Source organism: Pyxicephalus adspersus, chromosome 7 (genome assembly GCF_032062135.1).
Source record: "Pyxicephalus adspersus chromosome 7, UCB_Pads_2.0, whole genome shotgun sequence".
Lineage (NCBI taxonomy): Eukaryota > Metazoa > Chordata > Amphibia > Anura > Pyxicephalidae > Pyxicephalus > Pyxicephalus adspersus.
In genome coordinates this window covers 41,533,526-41,557,451 of record NC_092864.1, presented here as the reverse complement: position 1 = coordinate 41,557,451, position 23,926 = coordinate 41,533,526, and the positions used below count along the sequence as shown (strand labels likewise).

The following is a 23,926-nucleotide window of genomic DNA, read 5'->3' as shown; positions in this document are numbered from 1 at the left end:
TAATTGTGCAAAGTGGTCACTTCCCTTGTAGTTATCTCAGTGTTACAAATTTTGTGTCTACATCAGTAGGCTCCAAGTACTACTTTCCGATTGCCTCAGTTCTTTTTGGATGTGTATTGGCATGCCTGACTGTTTTTTCAGTTAGGGACTGTGTTGTTGGGATTTTCTTGATTTCAAAAGAGTTTTGTATTTCCACACAAGCCTATAAGATTGCAAATCCCACTTAAAGTGTGTCATATAGAGGTCAGATTCAAGCAAAATACCTCTATCAGTGAATTCTGAAGGATCACTGAAACATTAGACAACATTGTATAATTGAACTCAGGAGAACCTCATCCCATTTATGAAGTTAGTGTAAGTGTTCCGTGCAAGAGATAAATCATTTTGCTTGTGTGAACTGCGTATATTCATATTGTGATTTTAGTAAACCTTAAAGTATCTCCAGACAGTTCAAATATGAATCAAATTAAAAACCTTTTATTTTCATTTCATAAAGCACGAAAACGTTTGTAAGGATTTTTTTTCCTTTCCTATTAGAATGATTTTCTTTCACTGTTGTGTCTTGAGATACAACCAGAAGTCAGAGGACATCTCTTCAACGTAACTGAAATCTACAGACAGTTGTCACTGAAACGTGTATCTTGTTGAAGATTTCCTGTATGTTTCTGATGCAGTGACAACTGAAAATGTAAACTTTGCATCACTTTCATTCTATGTGACAATGCTCACCAGGACAAAGTTATTCAGCAGAGACCTGATGGGTTCTAAACCTTCCATATTTCATATAAAACAAACAAATGTCTTTATTTACACTTAAAAGCAACCTTGCTAATAAATTTAAAAGCACAACTTAAGCAAAAAATAGCTGAATTAAAAACAATAGCCTGTTAAAAGAAAAAAAAAACAGCTTTTGCTGCAATATTCAGCTTTATTCCAGAGATTTGCCCTATGTATTTTCCTCCACTAGTTGTCCTCAGTCTGATATCTATGTCTACGTCTACATCTGAGCCCTGATTGTCCTGGACACCCAATGTGTGAATGAACAGCAAAAGGAGAAGCAGCACAGTAATGAGCTCTTTTTTCCATCACTCTACCTTATTGTCAGCATATAAAATTATTGGCTACTTGCATTGCTTCTTTCTGACACTCAAGCCCTGCTGTAAAGAAACTGTGAAAAGCTAATATCAGCTCAAAGGCACGTTTTGACCCGGCTTGCATCCGAGCAATGCTTTTGGTATCAGCCACAAGTTCACTTCAAAACCTGCAAGCAGAAATACCTGTACAAGAAGATGCTAAAGCTTTATCTTTCCAGCACCCTTTTCTTTTACGGGTGCTGCAAAAAGAAAAGTAAAGTAAAGAATAGTGTACTGTGTAGGAACAAATTGTCATCAATTGGCAATTGTCATTTATTGTTCTGGCTACTGATGAATGTATAATATGATTAGTTCCTGGGTACTGTACATCATTATTTCGGTGTGCCGATATGCACACCCACCAATCCTCTGTTCCCTTCCTACTACTTCTATTATATTGTTTTTTTTTGTTTTCTTATCTGTGTCTTTATCTCACCATCTCCTCCAATAAAACATTGCGGTCTCCACTGCCTCTTCCTGTCAGCTATTTCTCTGGTGTCTGTATTGAGGAACTGAGCTTTTAAATATGAACAGAGCCTCTATTGATCCGCAAACAGAGATAGAAACTCCTTAATCATGGCTTGTGAAGCCTGTCAGGGGGATGTGAACGTTTACTAAATAAAAGTCACAGTTTGCATACAAATGCCAAGGGGGTAATGGCAGTATACTCAGGATATAGATCATACAGTCTGGCCAAACTTTTCTCTAGTTTTGTACAACAGCGGGAGAAATTCTGTAAGATTTTTATTGCTGACCCCATAGAAAAAATTTACCATCACTTCCTGCCCTGGTGACATTGGGAGGATATTTCTTTGATGGGGAAGGAGTTGGTTAGAACATCCACATCTCATTTCGTGTCCTAATGTCACTGGTACAGAAGGGTATTGATGACACAGACAGCATTAAAATCTTTGCAGTGGTTCTGACTCATTCTATTAAAATGTAAGCTTTGATTTTCACCAAAACATTAGCATTCTCATAGACAGTACTATGGCTGCCTAAACACTCTTCTTGCAAATACTGTCATGATACCAGCATTTTATTATAGGAAATAGGCAAAGCAGCTCTCCTTGTTCGGCTGTGGTCTGCCATTTCCTGCTTGTTCCTCATTGGCTGGTAAAGCTGTGTACACACGTGCAATTTTTGATCTTTCACAATCCTTTCCAACGACAAAGGACTACACGATGCATGAACGGTGCTGTACATACAGCACCGTTCTGCTCCATGGAGAGGGGAGGGGGAGAGCGACAGAGCGGCACCCTGCTGCGCACTCTCCCCCTTCCCTTGCATTAGGATCGCTCGTCGTTCATCGTTCGTGGATCCGCCAGGACGGATCCACAGACGATGAATGACGCCGACTGTACACACGCCAGATTCTCGCCCAATATCTGGCCGATGCCGATTATCGGGCAAGAAAAATCTGACGTGTGTACGCAGCTTTAGCCTGTCTTTAACACAATACTGCCAACAGAAAGTTTGAAAGAAAAAATAAAAATATAATATAGCTCATATGATATTAAAATGAGCCTGAAGTGACATTAAAGTAGGCGTCTACATAGAATGCAACTCAAAATACCAGCATGGGAACTTACCTTGACTATATAGGACAGGCCCTTCCCTTGACTAGTCCAGGTTGCCACCAAATTGGAGAGTGCTATGGAATGTGAATATCGAGCCGCATTACATATTCTGAAAAGCTAATCCAGATGACATGCAGACACAATGAAAATCTTCCAATGTTCTAGCACATTACATATACTGAATTACATACCAGTCATGTTTGTATTATAATTTGTATCATTAGATCAATCTCATTACTTCTATTCTCTCTAGCTAGCATCATTCTAAAGTTATACAAGTAATTCTCTCTAATATACTTTTGACATGTAAGGGTTCACAGACCAGAGTGCCAGAAGGAACCTTCATAATTTAAATATTAGGACAATACAGAGGGACTGAAAAAATATTGCTGTAAAAAAGTGACTTTTCTAATTCGTTTTGAGAAGTCAGCAGCCACTGACTATTATTCTACAATTTCATCCTTCAGGGTTGTATACCGGCAGCATCTACTGGAGAAACGTCTGTTGGAGAGAAAGGAGATGGCACTTCAAGATGAGCAAGTAGAGATGGAGAGACAGAAGAGGCTGGAAGCTCTAAGGAAGCAGGTGGGATATTTTGGAGAGTCTGTTTGGCTTTGTGCTTTGTTATAGGTCTTTGTATAGAGGTATGACATACTATCTATGACCACTAAGCAATAAGAAGTACATTAGCTACCCTTCATATACTCCTTCTCATAGTGGCTACACTGTCAGGTTGGGACATTGCTATAAAAAAAAAAATTATAGCAATTCTATATTAGTGTAACTATACCTTAAAACTGTAGAGAAAAACATTATGTGTTCACTTTTTTACATTTTATGTGTATATATAATAAAAATTATATAATTACCTCCCACTGGTTTTTATAATTGCCTCCCACTGTGTCTCATATTGCAGTAATATCACTAGCTCCTAGCAGGTGGAACCTCTGGACTCTCAGTGCACGTAAATAATTCCTCTTTTGCCTTGATCATTTATAAAGCATATTACTTTTTATGTGCTGTCATTTGATGGTGCCTCATGTGCTTGCAGGTCGCTGTCATAGCAGAATTTGATCCTGTCCGGATGATGGGTGACACAAAAGCTTGGAAAGCCAGAATGGGTATTGGAACAGAAGAGGAGGTTGTTCTTCAAAAACCTCTTTTTGAGTTACATACATACAATGAACAACAGGTACACATGCTCTTCTCATCACTGTTTTTAATAATAATAATAATAATATGTATTCAAAAATAGACCGGCTTTGGCAGGAGTTTTCGGATAACTCAGTTTTTCAGACTGATCACCATGCATTATAAATACAATGGTTTGAATATGCATTAGACTTGCAGTAGAAGCCCAGTGTAATTTATTCAACATGTTTTTGTACCTTGAGCTAAAGGCAAATAATTTGCACAGAAAGGTACACATGGGAACTGTTTACGACCAAATGAACTATATTTCTGATTTTTCAGTTCTCAGATTTGCAGCCAGGTGGGTGATACAATTCTATATTACAGTTATATACTGCAGAAGGAATACAGTGGTGTCCACCCCCAGTCTTCTAAAGAATGACTGATGAGGTCTTCCTATTGCTCACTCTTTTCTTTTCTCCTTAGCTTGTTTGTTTTACCATACCTTTGGACTTTTTCAACACATGTTTCAAAACACCTGATTGTCTTCCAGGGCTGCCCCTCCATCTCAGGAAATTTTGTCGATCTAGTATTTTGAAGTTCCATTAACCAGTAGACTTAAAACATATTTTGCAGTCGGCCCATAGTTTGCTCCAGGTGAACATTTCTGCTTTTCTTGCAGTTATGGAGACCTTCAAGACCCGACACATTGAAAAATGTTGAGCCTACGGTATTTCCTCCCCACACAGTGTATTGCATATTGCAGCGCAGTTTGGTCAGGACAGAGAAAGCCCCCACAGGTTCTTTTTTTGTGCCTTAAAGGAATGGGAAATTCATTGCAAAGGAATGGGAATGCATTGCATAATAGAGAAATATGGCTGCATAGACTGTCCTTGAAAAAACAACAACATTTAGCTGGTGTTTATATTCAAGTAGTGGGTTTCTGCAAATAACTAATAATGCCAGACTGTCATTCTGATCCTATGGCTTTTTTACTTTAGATCTCTGAGCTACATTCATATAAGTTCAGGGACTTTGAAATATTATGATCAGTTTACCAGCAAAGCAAAAGGTTAGTCACTGATAGCAGCCCCTATATTTTTACAATAATGTATACTGTTAAGGAAAAGTGCAATGGATTGTATATCATGTATTTTTGTAAAATTCAGTTTTTACCTCTAAAATAGGATTTCATTTCCCAGTGTCCAGATATTTTCCAGTTTCTCCTTTGCCAATTTGTTGTAAAGAGCTCAGTAGCTTAAGATAAATGTTTTCCCACTTGCATAACCTCAAGCACTGCCACCGCAAATGTGCTCAAGACCTGACCCATTGACAAAGTGCAGATGCACATTAATTAGTTTGTCTTTATTACATTCACGCAATCCCCCTTGCCACCGCTGCACTAAGGCACAAAACCCCACTTGTTGCCACTACACCAAGGCACATTACCTCACTGCCATAGCAGAGATGGAACTTCTGCTACTGCACTTATGTGCCCTCTACTCCAACACACACTAACTCTGTTCTGTTGGTAATTGGTAATCACATTACTTTACACATTACACAAAATGGTTTATGCATGAGACAGCATTACTAATATTTCTCAACCCTTTTAACATGGGGGACAGTTGAAATATCAGGTCTTCAGGGAAGCCCTGCTATAATTACTATATCCACAGCTCACAGTATATTAGTGTGGTAATCAGTGGGAACAATGCCTCTTTTATTGCTCACCAGTGGGATGAATGTCTCCCTTACAGATAGCCAAAATTATCATTGATGTCAAATAAATTGATCTGAAAGGCACAAATTGCTCATTGCTCATGGAACCTCTAGCAACCGCTGGAGGAACCCTGCTTGAAAAACACTGGTCTCTAAGCTGTTAAAGATTTTTTTTATTGCCATACAATTGAGTAAACATGCTATTTTTCTTCTGATCCTCAAGCTAATTAGCAATTCGTCACCTAAATTATGATTTATTAAGCCAGTCAACTTTTGGATGACATTCTAATTTCAGTTATCACTCGGTCTTATTTTATTTTTGTATGCATGAACCTCATTTATCTGTCCTTTTTCAAAGATAACATTTGACAAACAGTTTGTAAGTTGCTGAGTGCAGATCTGCTGAGATCACTTTGTGTTGTGTGACTGACAGCTCCCCAAGCCTGGTGACTCTCCTGTGCAGTGTCCATCATAACCCAGAGATGTGTGTTTGGTCTCCTCAGAATGCTTTTCTTTGTTTGACACTTCTAGACTCATAACCATTGATAGACACAGGCACTTTGCTCAGCTACTGCAGCTGACCTTTATCCATGCAGTCATATTTTCAGAATGTGAAATGTTCTGTATTTTTTGTGAGTTTTGTTTATGTAAACCACTGACAGCTCTGCAGAAGCTGATCAGATGCTCCAACCTCCTGACCAGCTCTGCTGAATTTACCAGGGCAAGGGCTGTCACTGGTCAGAGCTGTACAGAAAATAGCTCCGCATTGTTCCCATACCACTTAACATTATGAACTTGTACCAAAAATAAAGTTGCATTACAAATCTACTGCTGTAAGTTTGCTCTTGGAACTGAAATCATCTCGGTAACAAAGAAAACATTTGAATCAAAATAATAATTAGCCAATTAAAACGTAATTGCAAACCATCCTTTATACCATGGCTTCCTAAAAACAGTTGTATAGCTTATTTTTAGATTAATATTATTATTATTTTTCAAGCTTTTTTTTCAATTTCTTCACACCTGGTAATGCTGCCTGCAATACACTCTCCTGGGATGACAAGACTCTCCCACCCATCTGTACCAGGACAACAGAATCCAGATAAGACTATGAAACCCTGCCACTTACCTATTATTGACAACATAGAAGAAAGTGGTTATGCAGTCCTTGGAGAGCAATTATGACTGAGACTTTATCTGTACTATTGTAGAGAATTATCAAATTTGAACCAGAATATTTTATAAAAGAAATACCTTCATTATAGCACATTCACATAAAATCCATTTAAAACACTGCTTTGTTGTCCATTTTTAGGTCCTCCTCTGCCCAGCTTTTATTACGCTCTTCTGGTCTTGTATTGAATTGTATTGTAAGGTGTTTTATTTTCTTCCTGAGGAAGCAGTGATTGGTGAAATGTGTAGAAGAGCAGTAGTAGTGTTGGAACTTTATGGTTGAATTGCTTGTATATTGATATACTGGATTAAGTATCAGAGGACACTTTGGAGGATACTTATATGATGGCAAAAATTTAGTGGATATTATGTGATTGTGCTTTTATATAATATTTTTTTATAAAATATTCTGACACAATTTTGATAATTCTCTACAATAGTATCAATAAAGTCCATGTCACATATGTTCATGTATAAGTGCAAGTTATTGGGGACGTGGTTCTAGGGAACTGATTATATCCATTAATGCAGAGAACAATGATAACAGTCATCACAGGCACAAGGATGTTATTAGCTCACAGGATACAACAGTTATTTTATTAACTGTTTCCAACAGAGATAACAAAATGCTTTCAGTTGAATACATAACAGACCCAAAGTACCCAAGTTATTTAGAATAAGAGCTGTATTATTGGGGTTCACATACATTTTACCATTAGTAGCTATTTGTTTCTATTACTACACTTTACCAAATACATTTCAGTCTATTTTAGCTACCTTCTAAATGTAATAAATCCGGAACCAGCAGAAAACTATTTTACATTTTTTTCAGCTCTTACAGTAAAAAATGCCTACCTCCTCAGTAGTAAAAAGCGCTTCATTGAATTTTGTGGTGGCTTTCAATTGTGGAAAGGTATTGAGATTTACATAGCACATGTACTTCATTAGATAACATTATGCTGTGAAGGAGAATAGGAATAGGGAAAATGCTGTTTAGGTTTACCAGTCATTTGGGTTTTAGTGTATTTTAATGTTCTGTCCTTGTTGTTTGCCTGCTACTATGGCTGTTAAAGTGAATCTATTTGTTGTTAAAAAAAGATTCAAACCTTTAGCTAGAATGTGTTAAAGCAGAAGTATACTCTAAAATATAAAACTGCAATCAGTCAGGTCTTTTAATAAAGAAAGGTCAGGCCATGTCCACTCTTCAAAAAACTAACTGTACTTGCCTGATAGCAATATTTTAAACAACCTCGTCTGTAATTATACCGTTCCTGGGGCCACTATTTTTTCTTTTCCTGGATTCAATCTTGAGGATCTTGATTGGCCAGGCCGGGAGAACATAATTCTCACGTAGGTGCAAAAGAATTCTTGCAGTCCTGGCAGGTGAGTATGTTTATTACAGAAAGACAAATGATATTCCTTCTGAAATAAAAGATTGGCCTGATCACAAATTTCCAAAGAGGTTCTACTTTAAATCTTCATTCTGTTGAAGAACTCTTGGCACCACAACTATATGCCAGTTCCAGGTGTGTTGGATATCATTTTCCCCACTGTCCTTCGTAGTTCCCCCTTTGTCAAGATTTGTGTCAGGTAGTGATTTATGGGGTTTTTGGGAGAAACTGTAGTTTCCAGTGTGAAAAAACGCTATTCAAAGCAGTAATGTTGTTAGAAAGTGAAGGTATATAATAAAAATTTTTTACATAGCATTTTTTTCCAGCCAGGACAAGGTCCTGCCATTTATAACCTAGTCCTTTAAAAAAAGCTAGCTGGTGACTGTCATGGTAATGGTTTGGTTTTTGCACTTTTTGAGTCACTGATTGTGCACAAATAAAAGTAATTCTGACTTAACTGTGGCTTACTGTGCACTATTGATTTGGGTCAAGTATTAAAAGCAACCAGACAGTAAGCATTTTAAGAAGGAGCTTATAAATGGCAACAAGCATAATCTGACCATATTAGACATATTGTATATCACAGATATGTAAACATCGTAGTGGGCACCTCTGTGTGCAGCCGCATAGATTGCAGAGGTCTCGAAATTGGGCCCCTTACTCCAGAGGGCCTGTAGAGGCCCTTCTTGTGACCACTGTCTGGCTACCTACAGTTGTATACAGAGCATTAAGAGAAGATCCTCTAACAGTGGCTTCCTTTTTGTGGCACTGCATTGGATGATGCCATCTGCCTGGCAAAGAAAGACAGTGGTAGAATATCACCTCTGCCATTGGTCCACAGTTTTGGTGGAAGGGTGGAGCCTAGATCCGGATTCCACATTTGCCCTTATTGGTCTGTAGCTGCATGTGATTTTCAAAGTTTCCAAACTTTCCAGACTGCCCTGGTGAGTACAAAACAACCAGTTCCCCCTTTTATTTCTTTCTGGCTTATAAATAATAATTTTCTACAAACCTTCTCTCAGAGGAAGTATTTTAATGTGCCTCATCTTTCTTATTACCAGTCCCACCACGTGAAAGTAATTTCTTGCTTTTTATTCTGCAGATTGTTTCCGACCCCAGGATCAGGGTTGAGATGGCGCTTCGAGATGCCGGTCTTCACCAAACCTCCTATGCTAAAGAAATCTTACCTAAAATCCTCCCACCAAAACCGCCAAGAAAGGACATGGAATCCACTGTGTTTAAAAAATAGCAGAATCCCTGTTGTATTACTGTTATCATTAAAATATTTATAGTGTTATCGGAGCTGTCATTAGATTCCTGTTACCATGGAAGGAGCATTGCCTTTTGCACACTGACCTGGCAGCAAATGGACAATATATCAGGTTATGGCTGTGCTGTAAGTATCATTATATTCTGAGTGTGGATGGAGATTGAGACATTACTTGTGAGAGATGGACCAGAGGTGACAGCTATGCTGCTGCTCTGGAGTTTAACATCCCTTCTTGTTTACAAAGTGTTTATTGCCGTAAGCATTACATAAATTGCAGGATACTTTCCCGAGTTCCGATTGCAGCAGAAGAAACGCAAGATGAGTTTTGTTTTATATCAGAGACTTGGGGTTTGCACATTACTCGTGTGTGACCACAGGGAATATCAGTTGGTGGGAGCTGTCACCTAAAAGGCATAAGGGTCAAGATACTAAAATATCTTCCTTGCTATAATGTACAATATACCCTCTCAATTAACAGTCAAACCTGAATTAAATTAAAACTTTCACTTAAAGCTTAACTTTGGGCAAAATGCTACAGTAACTGTACAAGTGTGTGCAAATATATTTTACTATTTCAAAATCAGATCTCCCGTTTAACTGTGCAGAGTATAAGTTGTGTAAATCTTAGAACTGAATGGGCAGAAATACAAATCATTTGGCAGGTAAAATAGTTACCATATGTATCTAGATTGTATTTAAATGTTTGCCCAAAGATCAACTTTAATCTTTTAATCCGGTTTATCCAAACACACATCCCAGACTGCAAAGCCAGGACGGCAACTCTACAGGTTGATGTTAATTGGGCCCTAAAATTGTGATTTATATACACAGATTAAAAAGATTTGAAGTTAATATAAACAACCTATGGAATGCAATTGGAAATTCGGTTTAATTTTGTAGCCAAATTCTAAAAGGACAATTGGAAACGAATTGGTTGATAAAGCAATCTTATGGCTTTTAATAATCCCTGGGTGTTTGGTACCTTAATAGACCCTCCATGTCGCTCGCATGCAGAATATTCATTTCAGCATCTTAATACTCACACATTTTTTATTCAATATTACAAGTTACCGATATACAGCATCAAATATCATCAATATATACATACAAAATAATACAAGTATTACAGCACTAACAAAAAAAAATCATCACGTAAGCTTTCTCATAAAACAAAGCCAGATAAGGATTTGTCTGACATATGAAAATAATGCTTTTTCCAATCAGGTCACTTTATCTATGGCAGGAATAACAGGTGAATAAGAGTAATGTGTAGTAATACAGCATTTTACCTATACTGCACCATTAGTGAATAGCTACTTTAAAGCCTACATTATGGAACTGAGCTACTGCCTATGACAATAACAAAAATAAAGATTTTTTTCATCTATGGGAGCCTAGAACATGTGCATCACCCCCACCTAATGGGAGCAATTATTTTGTATGATAAATGGAACAATTTTGTTGACTCTAAAACGATGAGATAAATAGTAGAAGTGTTGCCATTTTGCATCAAGAATTCAGCTTTACTTGTAAAAGAAAGTATCATCGCTTACTAGCAGTGTAGGCTGAGAATAAATGTGTATAAGTGTATGTGTGAGCTAAATAATTATAAAATATATAAAATGAATACCTATTTCTGCATAGTTTATCTTTAAAAATGCCACAAATATAGAACAATACCTGGTTTGCTAGCAATTCTTTGCTGTAACCTACTGCTGTTTTCTGACAACTCTGCCTCTGTTGAACTGCAATCCCAAGCAGTGTTGTCAGCCCCTGCCCTGATTCCTACACTGATGAACTGCAAAACACCATCTATTGCCCACAGCCTCCTTGCATGTGCATGCATAACTTCTCAGCAGAACAATGCTGGTGCTTTAAATTCCAAAGGGACCCCAAACACACATTGGGGTTGTTTTACTAAAGGAATATAGGCTGTTCACATGGCAAAGTGAATTATCACCTTGCAAGGGATTTTTCATTTAGTTTAGTAACTGAGATAAAATTCTTCTGACTTCCAACAGCTAATCATGTTCATGGAAAAACTTGTTTTTTTTTTGTTCATGCCTGTAATTGGGTTACCCTTACAAAGTGAATTTTCATCACCACTAAGGCAAGTGAAATTTAGGGGTCTGATTTATGAAAGCTCTCCAGGGATTGATAGGATACACCTCAATGAAGCTGGGTTATCCAGCAAACATGGAATGGATCTGGTTCAGGGTTGGACACATATGCTAACAAATAGCAAATGACTTTACAGGTTTGCTGGATCACTCAGGTTCACTGATAAAAGTGTATCTTCTCAAGCCTTGAAGAGCTCTCATACATCAGGCCCTGTATTGCAAGGTGATAGTCAGCATTATAAGTTAACAGCTTAAACTCCTTTAGGAAATGAGTCCCAAGTAACAGTAAAGGGCTGTTGAGAGATTTCCTGATCCCTCCTCCCAGGAACTGCCCCTGCAAGAATTTTCAAGCTTAGTGATGACATTACAGGGAGTAATAAAAACAATTTATTGCATGGTTAAAAAAGAAAATTCTGGGAAATATTTGTAAAAGGGAGGTGGATTTGGGTCAAGTCTGGAGATTTATTTTTACCTGGGACTCAACTGTTTAATATTCAGATGTTCCACTTCCACTTCCTGTGTTATGGTTTAATCCAATCAGGTCCCAGTTTTTGGAAAAGTAAAGATTTTGATTAATGGCAACAAATGTCCTAAGTCTCATTTTGTTTCTGAAATGGGATTTGTTGCTGTGGCTTTAATCATCAATATAGGCTTTTGCAGTTTCTTGTACAATAATCCTGCATGTGCTTATATTTGATGTTACACTGTAAAGTTTGTAATTTATTTAATTTTACAAACAGTTACAGTAAAATATCTTATAAAATGAATATTGCTTTTAAATGTTGTGTATGTTTTTTGTATATATTGATTTTAATTTTTACAAAATATGAGCTTGTTAAAAAATATATAATTATCATGTAAATTGAAATTTTTTTTCATTACAATGGTTTATGTCAAACATCCCAAAGGGAATTTATTAATGTTTTGTTCCAAAATGACTTTCCGTCCATAAAAGATTCATTTTAAAACCGCACTGCAGTAACTGAGCAGAGACTGAAGCTGAGAAAAGCACAACAAGGCATATAAAATACTACTAAACAAACTACTGTATATACTGCAAAATCTAACAGTAGCCAAAAACACATCAGGTTTGACCTCCTGTAATCCTCTTTTGATATACTGTAAATTGACTCGCTGGCTACAATCCCTTTGTATTATTCATTAATCATAGACTTCACTGACCCTAAAATACTTTAAATCATTAGCCAGCCTAAGGCATATAAACATACAGTGTTGCCAAGGAAAATATAAAGTGAAAATCAATTTTTGGACTGAAAGGTTGTTTTTCACTGAACCTTGCCCCAGCAAAAGTCTGAAATATAACAACATTGTGTTTTGTTTTCAATACATTTGTTTTCCCTAACTCTGAAATTACATTGGTCAATAATTGATATTGAGTATCTTTGGGATTTTTAGTCCTCCACAAAGCTACCCATACTCTGCTAACTTTACTTGAGCAAACTTTCCAAAACCACTGCTGAAACCAATTGGGAGTAACAAATCACCAATAATGGGACATTTTTCAGCATGCAGAAACCATGAATTTTGCTAAACTCTAAGTCTGGACACTTGAACAGTGTTGAAATCTGGACTAAGTTGTTCCATCCAAAACAATTATGCCACTATATTCTAGAACATGAAGGCTACCTTTTTTTTGGTTTCACATTGGAACTTTAAACCTCTGTACTTTGGTTCTCATCTCTGCCTACTTGCCAAACAGACCAACCTTTTTTTGTCCAATCTCTCTTCTCCATCTTCCCCCTAGAAGTATTTGACAAAACTCCTGTTGAAGGCCCAAATCCTATTAAAATTGGTACTGTTGGAAGACGTGTATTTTATCAAAATCACACACTGTGAATTTAGATTTTATTAGCAGCACTGTTTGACAATGAATTCTGTTGAGCTAGGTGTATACATTAGATGATTGACCCCCAAGACAAACTGTTGTGCTCATCTCAGGTGAAAATCTAGCATGTGTACTGCAGTCCTTCAAACCTGTTTGTCTATCCACCCTGGCGGATTGACTAGACAGTGAGCAGGTATGACCACTGTGCTTTCCAATGGGGGAGAGCACAGCGGGGTTCAACTTGCTCACCCTTCCACCTTCTCTCTTCATAGAACGGAACAGTGCTGTGTGTTCACAAAGGATAATTACCTGCAACAGAAATCCGATGTCTGTACAAGGCTTTTACAGATGTCAGATGCACAATTATAACCAGACCTTGCTGGTTTTGGGCTAATCATTTCTACCTGGACTTCACCTGCCAATTATTGGAGAACAGGTGTGCAATACCATCATTACTTTTTACAATATGTACAATATATATATATATATGTATATATCACAGATATAGAATATCTATGGCCCTGAGAGAGCACCATGGTCTAGAATCCAGAGTCGCTGTAGTTATGTGCACAAGCTTAGTTGCTTCCTGATGAACTTTGCAATCAACTTCTGAGGTCGCTTCTGGTACTCGGCTAGAACAGCATGACTCTCCGTGATCTGATCTCCTTGTAGCCTGTCAAGTAGAGTCACGCAGACCACTGCAGCTGAAAGAAAGGAGATGTTAAAGCACCGTGAATGCTTCAAATGCATATTATCAGCAAATTCCTTTTTAACAGTAATCTGTTATGAATGCCATGCAATCCAAGCTTAAACGGAATTTCTGTTTCAGTAGTGAAATGTTTTGAATTAGTTCTTCTAAACAGGTAAAGTATTTCACCGAGCATATATTCAAAATTATTATAGCAGTATTTACCTTGAAAAATTTTTAGATAGTGCCTACATATTTTTATTGATTGATGTGTAATTGTGTTTTTATTACAGTGTTTGTTACAGTGTATCCAAAGCTGCACTTTTTTCATTTGTCCAATTTTGGCAAATGTCTAAGCTTCGTTAGGTTTCTATTGCTCCCAATGATCACTGTCGATGAAGCAGAGAGTGATGGAAAATGCAAAATCTTACATCCATCACCAGAAAAGGAAACAGAGAAAGAATTTATCAATGGGGACACGTATTCTGGTGATTGCTTTCATACATCATACTTTATAGGGTATCTCTTCTACAATGGGTATTTTTTAGTTGTATGGTTCATAGGGTTAGTAAGCTTCTTTCAAAACTTTTTTTAATTTTTTGGATGCAGTGGGGAAAATGAAGAACCTCCATCCATTCTTTTGACCTTTATGCTGTACGAGGGGAGATGTAGCCTCACTACTTGGGAGACCATTGCTACTGGGAGAAGGAAATTAGTTGCAATCCACATTTTTACATTGTTCCAGTTATCTATATTCACCCTTATTTATTGGGATATTTTACCTTTGTAAGTATGTTCTAACACTAACACTAACTAACACTCAAGTATGAATAAAAGAATGGAGTGTTTTGGTTCCAGGAGAGGGACATTTGGCAGCCAGTAAAGAAGCTGACTTAGCTTTGGCACCATTCAAAACAATTTGAATTCCTCTAAACCTATGCAGAGCCAGATTATCTGCAAGGCAACCTAGGCAGTAGCCTGGGGCTAGTGGATGTGCAACTGCATTTATCTGCAATAAACCAGGGGGATAGTTCAGTTGTTCAAACTGTGCATGTGCCTTTCACTTCAAAAGGAGCATTTACCTGTAGGCCTTTGGTGCCTGATAGCAATACAGACAATTTGCCTATAATATTCCTTTTAAATGTCAATCTAAGGGATAGGGGCAGAGGGAATTAGACAAAGCTGCTGACTTGCCTAGCATCCCATTCTGCCCCAATCCATCTCCGCACAAGGGCACATATTTTTACAATATATAAGAACATCAAACTGCAACTAAATACCATAAAAAGCAAAACAGCTTACTTTGTGCCATAATGTACATAATAAAGAAAATAGCATCTTACTGGACCCTATTGTCATTTGTAATTAGGTTGAATAAATACCTTTAAGCCCACATAAATGGCACATAGCAGCAAAGACTGAAGATTCCATCTCAATGTTTCTGACGCCAGCACCATACGCCTTCTGCAGATACTCAAATTTTTCTTCTTTGGAAAATGAACACAACGCTCCATCCAATCTCCCCTGACCTTAGAAAACAAATTACTTTTACTGCTCGTGTACATATTTCATTACTTCAAACAAATACACAATTATCTTACATTATGCAAGTCATTTATGCTCAGCGAGAGATGTTTTCCACTTTTACATAGTACATAACGTAATAACAGGAAGGTGTACCCTCACTGAGGAAGTATTGTTGATGGATGGTAATTATGCACTGATTGCTTTGGTGAATTTAAGAGCGCCAACCATAAATAAGAGATGTCACAAACTCAACAGATGTTTTCTGTTGGTTGGAGTGGGGCTAGGTGTTATTCCACAATAACTCATCACTGTTATTTAGGAGCCTGATGGGAAACTTATTCATCCTCCCATCCCCAGCCATGACACTACTTAACATAAAGAAACCTGTTACACTGCCAGCAGTGATAAAGTATCATGGTGGCTTAATAGCCTTATTACTTGTAGGAGTGACGTTTAAAAGAGAACCATAGAAAGGCTTAATAGGTAAGGTAAGTAATATTAAGGGGGTCTGCTATTAAACAGTGGTTTTGTACATACTTTCTTTACATATTATGGTCAGGACTAATACTGTTTCGTATATATATATATATATATATATATATATATATATATATATATATATGCAGACAGCAGCCAGATTGCAAAAGTCAGAAGTAATCTACTCAGTCAGAGGTTTCAATTAGACAAAGAAACACTAAAAGGAAGCAGTGTCTACTGCGTTGTCTCTTTACCTAGCCTATAGTGGTCTATAATTCCTTTTTTCATTAAATAAATTTAAAAATGGGCAAAGTACAGATTTGCTTCAAAACCCACACAAATACAACCCAATGTCACGATGTATAGATTCTTCATACCTTCGTAAAAATCATACGTGCACATGGTGTGTCCAATAATAGTTGGGAAATCGTTGATCTCATTGCTGCATCGTAAAAGATTTTCTGCCAATTCCTGGTGGAGTTCTGTGTTCCTGACCACCACTTTATCTAAAATCACTTGTTCAAACTGCGGCCTGAAGAAAGCATCAACAGCAATGTCTGTGATTACCACAGTCCCGGGCCTAATACCTGAAAGAAATAGACCAGTGCATTGTGGGTAAAAAAATGTTCAAGCACATGGCTTGGCCAGCCCCAGTTATTTTCACTAAAGGAGGTTTCAAGGCAAGAAAAAAAACAAAGACACAATCTGACCTATATAATAAAATCCACCTTGTAGATACCAAGTTGGGATCCGGATCATAAAGCTCACATGATCAATATATTTGTGTGTGAAGGAACATCTGCCTATGGTGGGCACATGTAAATTACATCACATGGAGCTGGGATCAACATTTCAGAGCAAGGTGGAGGATGTGGTGCAAAAACAAACCACACAAAATACAGGAATGCTATGCAACTATGGATGGGATATATGCATGCATATGCTTCTGTACCTGGTGTGGTCACAATGAAAACCAGGGGGATCAGCAGGATCCCCAGGGATTTCACGAGTTGTAATTAAACCAAGCAATAAAAGGCAAGTAACAAATTAAACTATACTAGTATACAAAAATGTATGTATATATTGTTCATATACACTTCAAGCATTGTCGTCTGGTCCCACAAGCCTGTTAGCTGAACAATGAAGGAACAGCAAAACCCTGATGAGATTAATCTTGTGTTCTCCACTACCATAAATATGATCACAATGTTGGGACTGACTTTGTACAAACCATAAGGGTTATTAGGATCTCAGCTGGCTGCCATTCCATCTCCCGGTAACAGGGCAGATACAAATATGGGCTACTTGTGTATATATATATATATATATATATATATATATATATATATATATATATAATATTTCATTGCTGACTGTTTCTAAAGGTGCAGGGTCCAGAGAAACGATCCTGATCCAAATGGGAGTCCATACATTTTAACTCTATTGGATTTATGCTTTTTCTCCAGGTCAGTGCATCCCTGAGGACAATAAAGCCAATCAAAATCAATGCATTGACCTTAGTGCACTTTATCGGCTTGTTTACACCAGAACACACATCTTGACATGTATTGCATTTTCATAATTCATTTGAATGGCTGGCTTAATGTCAAAACAGTGACAATGTAAGATATTGGACTTTTCATCACAGTGCATTGGTGTACACATTCTTATTTAAACAGATTTCTTTATATCCTCATATATAAGCTCATGTGACATACACAAGCCCTCAAACTCACTAATAGCAATACAAAAGAGAATTTCCAATTATAACATTATTTTGATCAGAGGAGATTTATTGTTTATTCGTTTAGAAATATTAATAGTATTTTTTGAAGAAATAAAATATCTAATGAGTTGATTACACTCGGAAGTTGGCTGCTTCATTCCTTGTGCACAATTTACTATTTTTGTTTTCTGAATTATTAGTTATTTAACTACTTTTATTTCATAGATTTTAAATATCAATAATGCTTAAGTCACTTTTGAAAAATGTTTTGGCTACTTTGGCTACTAAACCTTTGAGAGATTTTACGACCAGATCATACACATTGGGCCCGATTTATTAAAGCTCTCCAAAACCGGAGAAGGTCGCAGACCACTAAATGCACGGACTTCTTACCGCACATGGGCGGGGAGCTGTGTGTCACTCAAAGGGAAAGAAACTTCCCTTTAGTGAAGTCATGATTCAGAGACACAACCCTGCCCACCGCCCTGAGCCTGCGATGTCTCCAGGAGATGTAGTGCGTGGCTCTGACCGGTGTGCCCCCTGTCCCCACCCAAGCGGTGTCTTTCTCCTGATCCCATTGGTGCGTGCACTGGCCATAGCCGTGGCCCACCTCTCAGAGGACCTCTGGGCCATTAGTTTTTTAATAGGCCGCCAAAGCCTTGTAACACACTAAAACATATGTATGCATTGACCCTGGCGTGCACCAGCATTACACTCGACAACCCTGATTTGGCACTTAACATCATTGTGCTGGTCATTATATGTGAGAAGAACTGGAAATTTAGGTGCAGATATCAAAAAGGGCAATTGAATCTATTCACTAACATACCTGTGGTATTGAAATATTAGATGTGGATGGGTTTAGTCTCTAATGGCTTAATAAGAATATAATAATTAATGGAGTAACTAAGAAACAAACCCCAAAACACTCACCAATTCCCCCAGATGTCCCGATACGGATTATGGTGACATCTCGAGACTTGGCATGATGAAGCAGCTTGATAAGCTCATGCAGCATGATGGAGATGGAAGGAATACCCATGCCATGCTATGGAAAGAGTTACATTATAATGTTATATTCTTCATACAGTTATGTGTAAAGAAAGCAGAATAAATTTAACTTTGTGATATAGGCTGAACAGTAAACAGCGATGACAGAAATGCGCCCTAAAAAAGCACTTATTCGTACAAAGACAAATGCAGCTTTCTGGAGCCTGACAAGTTAAAACAAAAATAAAACCTAGTTACCTGCAGCATGGCAGGTCTTCACCTCTGTTATTTCTACTTGTGAATTTATTAAAGTGAATCTGTCAGCAGTAAGGCAATATTACAGAAGAGCAGGTAAATGATGTCAAAGTTACTTATTACTATTTAAGGAGCACTTTCCTGAAGACACGCTGTGCTAAAATAGTGAAAGCATGTAGTGCCATGAGCATTTGATGCTTGAAAGAAACAAGGGGTGCCTAGTATGATTTGGCTCCCACTCCCTAGTATCTCAGAAAATGAGGGCACCTGCAAAAATGGGTGCAGGGTTTTTGTTATTGCTGTCGTTATTATTATTGCCATCAAACCATACTGGCACTCTGTTGTAGGACCAGATTTGCCATCAGGTGAAACTGTGCATGTAGATAGCAATGGAAGGAATTTTCCGTGTGTGGCCATTAGTTGCACATTTTTACCATCCTTAGTAGAAGTACATTCAGCTTGTATTAACGTATTTATGCATTGTCAAACATTAAAGCCAGGTTAAGGGCCAGTAAAACATATTTGTGTTAAGGGCAAAATATTACCCCGAGAATGGGGAATACCCATCACCTGCAGTCCAGGTTGATGACAATGTCACTCTTATCTGCCTGTGCCACTCAAAGTATTTGCCAGCCATGGGCGTCTTCTATTTCTCTTTCCCACCAATTGTGCTGTGTCTGGGAAGACACCGGCCTGCAGCCACTAGGAATAGAATTGCTCAGCTAGCGAAAGAGACACTAGCAGTGGCCCCAGCAGCACTACAGCCTCTCCTACCATGACAGGCACAGACTTTGTGGGGTAATAATTTATAGTTATGGCTCTGCCTATAGGTATTGGATGCCAAAGGCTGCTGATGGATAGAAATTCAGTCTTGGTCATATATCTCTAAACACTGTACTGACCCCACACAGGACGAACATTGCTGGTAAATGATTTCAGCTGATTAGAGGAATCAACTTTGCTATATATAGGATATGTCAATATGATGTGCATTTTGGGTACTGGTTATGCTGTCAAGTTGTTGGATGCAACAGGTAGCTACAGGTCCTTATCTTTTTAGACCACTTTTATTTTTCCACAGTTATGGGCCTGATTTATTAAAGCTCCCCAAGACTGGAAAAGATAGACTGTCATGGGATAACATGGGTGATCCAGCATTCTTGGAATGAATCTGGTCCAGGACTGAAAAGATTTCCAAATTAGGAAATCTATTCCACTTAGCTTGATCACCCATGTTCTCCCATGATAGTCTATCTTCTTCAGTCTAGGAGAACTTTAATAAATCAGACCCAACACATCTAGAAACAAAAAAGCAGACATACTCATACAGCTGTTCACTCAATATTCATTGCAAAAATTATTTGGTGTGTTTTTACCAGATACCTCTAAACCTGACTGTTATATAGTAATGTGGAAATCTATGAAGATTGGCCTGGTAGTTGGAGATGGAATAATAATAAATGACTCACACTTATAGAAAGCACAGGTCCGGATTTGTACATGCTGTACCTGTCTGTCCCAGCACAGATATCTGTAATGTTATTTCCATCTCCTTCCAGGCCCAGCTCCTTGTGCATGAATCTTGCAAATTCCCTCATCCGGTTTGGACTGCCACCAACACAGACAAACTGCAACAAAAAATGAGAGGTTAAAACTGGTCAACTGCACACACACGAGGAACCATTAGATGCTGCCAATATCATACAGTACAAAGGCTTAAAAGATCTCCAGTAACTGATATCTGCCATACCATATGGCTACCAATATCTGCTACCAATAGCACAGGACTTGTAGCAAATAAAACCGTGGGCTGCAAGTCTTTTACACGGGACCACAAATGTAGGACTGTTGGAGGTTCTGTTGGGGTTTGGGTATGTTGGAGGGCTCATGACTGAGAAATTTTCTCAACCATTTCCCGTGCACACTATTTCAGCTTAGTAATTGTGCCTCATTGATTCAAAGCGTTAATAATGAATTATGAAATCTTGACTTTTCTTGTGAAAGTCAGGCTTGGGCTTACCTCCAGTGGGCCCTATTGGTTGTGTGGTCAGCATCCATACTGACCAAACTTTGGGAAGGGAAAGCATGGGGCCAATATACTTTTCACTAGAAAAATATTGACATAGATCTTCACATTTCTTTAAAATTTAATTTAGCAACTGTTTTGACATGTTGTCTAGCATGGTCATCCATGAAAAAGATGGGGCAACAACAAGACTGGGAGGCCGAAGAGCTCTGGTCACAGGAGAAAGCCTCCATAATTTTCAGAGGATGGGGGGCTCTGATAATGACTTCACATTCAAGCTGCCTAGGTTAACCTAGGTATCATTTTTTTATTACATGGGTACTTTAAATTTCTTGCAGTGATAGGAACTTTTCTCAGTGTTTACCAGGAAGGACAATGTCCTGGATAAAAAGGGGTCATGGCAGAATAAAAAGACATTATCCCAGTCTGAGCAATGCCTGGTATCTCCTTGCACTGTAACAGAAAATTCACATACTAGCTATGAATATTCAGCCTTTGCTGAATTGGGAATAAACAGCTCGGTGATATATGGGTTCAAAGACTTCAGCCTGCATGCTGTTCTATTTATTGTATTCTACTGAATAATGCAAATTGTGTACATTAGGGTTACAAAAAAAAGTTCCATATGCAGGAATAAAATGCTGAGTAATGAAGTCACTCCTCATCGATGTGCTATATCATATTTATTAAAGTCTACAGTACACAGGCAAGATAAATGATGGTTTTCTACTTCAACTCCCGAGAATACACATCGCTACATTCAGAAGGAAATAAGGATGAACTGCAGGATGTGTGTGACTACAAACTAGAAGCAGAAACTGCTATCAAATGGCAGGTAACTTATGGTCTATTCACATGCAATGCAGGAACATGTGAGATATCATGCATTCCTGTAGCTGCATGGTAATGAATAGTACCCCAGCTTGCAATACCACAGGGAATACATTATAATACAGTGCAGTAGACACATCCTCTCCCACCTCCTTCTCTGCATTATTAGCCAGAGATCAGCCCATCATAGTGATGGTCCAACAGAGCCGATTCCTGTATTTTCTGGTCTACATGCATGTTTAAAATCTGTGCATTTTCAAGTGGATTACCTAAAAATAAGCAACAGTTCCAAATTTTACCAACAAGTGGCACTGTTGATGTGGTCTGTAATTAGGGCTCCAAGTCCCAAATACAAGGAGTGTGTTTTTTTTTTGGGGGGGGGTTGTTCTGGCATAAGCAAGCAAGGATTATCATTTCTCTTGTAGATTCCAAAATTTACACTAGTTAGTTTACATCAGATGTTGCTAAAAATAAAATTTAAGGGATGGGTTACCTTAACATCTCCAAACATAGACGGTAGGTCATGGGTCTTTGTTCCCAAGTCAAAGTGATAGAGGATGTCCTCCGGTAACAAGTCCAAATGGGGATTTTTAACATGTACAAACCCATTGCTGTTGGTACTTAAAGACAAAAGTCAAAAATTAATTTCAAATCTTGTAATACATCATCTAATACTACCCCCCCACAGCAAAACGTGCTACAATACTGGTTGTTAAGACAAACAAAGCAAAGTTACACTTTGAAAACTACTCAGAAAACCATTACTGCATTACAAATCATTCACATTAAAAGTGTTTACTTTAAAGAATATCCAAACCCAATAACCATATTGGAATATATTGCAGTTTGCTGGTCAATAAATGGGGTTTGCTGAAACTTTTTATAAATACATAAACAGCATGTTGATCCAGGCAGAAATCTAGTGTTCTTGTGACATTCTTTACAGCCCATCCCATACAGCCCCAGTGATGGTGGTCAGAGTGAGCAAGGAAGCCCAGTGTTGGTGGCCAGTGTGACTAAGAAAGCCCCAGTCTTGGTGGTCAATGGGAAAAAGGCCCCAGTGTTGGTGGTCAATGAGAAGAAGAATGCCCCAGTGTTGGTGGTCAGTGTGAAGAAGGAAGCCCCAGTGTTGGTGGTCAAAGTGACGAAGAAGCTGTAAGACGAAGTAGCTGAAGGACAGACTTCCCTCCCTAGTAAACACTCCTGCTTCCTAGAGGCCTGCAGCTTCTCTGCATCTGAGATATCTTAGTCCTGATAAAACAGTGTGCTGGACAACAGCTGACACATCTGGGAGGACCACAAAATGCAGCATCTTTCGACCAAAGCTTAAAAGCAGTAAATATACAAATACAAGTATCAAAGATTCACATTAAATTTTATTTATGCAAAACACAATCTTAAAACGTCATAAAAAGTATTTTAGAGGTCCAGTTGTTGGGCTACTTACATACAGACAAGCTGATATACTTCAACATGTTTCTCAGAACAAAAGGTTTCCCTGGTTAAAAGGAGCCAAATCTGTTGAGTAAGGATCCAGAGGCTTCAGCACGTCACTTTATTATTAATATTACACAGTATTTATATAGCGCCATCATATTAGGCAGCGCTGTACAAAGTCCATAGTTGTGTCACTAACTGTCCCTGAAAGGAGCTCACAATCTAATGTCCCTACCATAGTCATATGTCATCAATGTAATCCAATGTCAATTTTGGGGGAAAGCCAATAACCTCAAGGCATGTTTTTGGGATGTGGGAGGAAACGGGAGTACCCGGAGGAAACCCACGCAGACACTGGGAGAACCTGCAAACTCCATGCAGATAGTGTCCTGGCCGAGATTCAAACCTGGGACCCAGCGCTGCAAAGACTGGAGTGCTGACTCCTGAGCCACCATGCTGCCCACTTTGCATTTTTATAAGGATCAAGTTGATGGTGAATAGGCTATGGCCATTGAGCTTGTACTGCAGTATTTGTAAGGTGAGGTTTGGTGTGAATAATAATCAACAAGGATGGAAAAAGGTTTTTAAACAAGTTTTCTGCAC

The 23,926-nt window shown here is 38.2% G+C and overlaps 2 protein-coding genes across 5 annotated transcripts in view; one reads left to right on the top strand and one right to left on the bottom strand.

Moving 5' to 3' along the window:
• The window catches only part of CCDC148 (coiled-coil domain containing 148), a 117,306-nt gene extending 107,879 nt beyond the window's left edge, over nucleotides 1–9,427 (top strand). For all 4 annotated transcript variants that reach the window (XM_072418191.1, XM_072418190.1, XM_072418189.1 and 1 more), the window contains 3 exons: nucleotides 3,181–3,298; nucleotides 3,765–3,905; nucleotides 9,233–9,427. In XM_072418191.1, the coding sequence (XP_072274292.1) occupies nucleotides 3,181–3,298; nucleotides 3,765–3,905; nucleotides 9,233–9,379 (406 nt within the window). In that variant the 3' untranslated portion in view covers nucleotides 9,380–9,427. The remainder of the gene's footprint in view (nucleotides 1–3,180; nucleotides 3,299–3,764; nucleotides 3,906–9,232) is intronic.
• Nucleotides 9,428–10,432: 1,005 nt separating this feature from the next.
• Nucleotides 10,433–22,543, bottom strand: UPP2 (uridine phosphorylase 2). The gene is made up of 6 exons (XM_072418194.1): nucleotides 22,380–22,543; nucleotides 20,499–20,657; nucleotides 18,718–18,832; nucleotides 16,436–16,645; nucleotides 15,437–15,583; nucleotides 10,433–14,070 (listed from the first exon to the last, which is right to left on the bottom strand). The coding sequence occupies exons 1-6, from the start codon at nucleotides 22,395–22,397 to the stop codon at nucleotides 13,928–13,930; spliced, it is 792 nt and encodes a 263-aa protein (XP_072274295.1). The 5' UTR covers nucleotides 22,398–22,543; the 3' UTR covers nucleotides 10,433–13,927.
• Nucleotides 22,544–23,926: the final 1,383 nt, after the last annotated feature.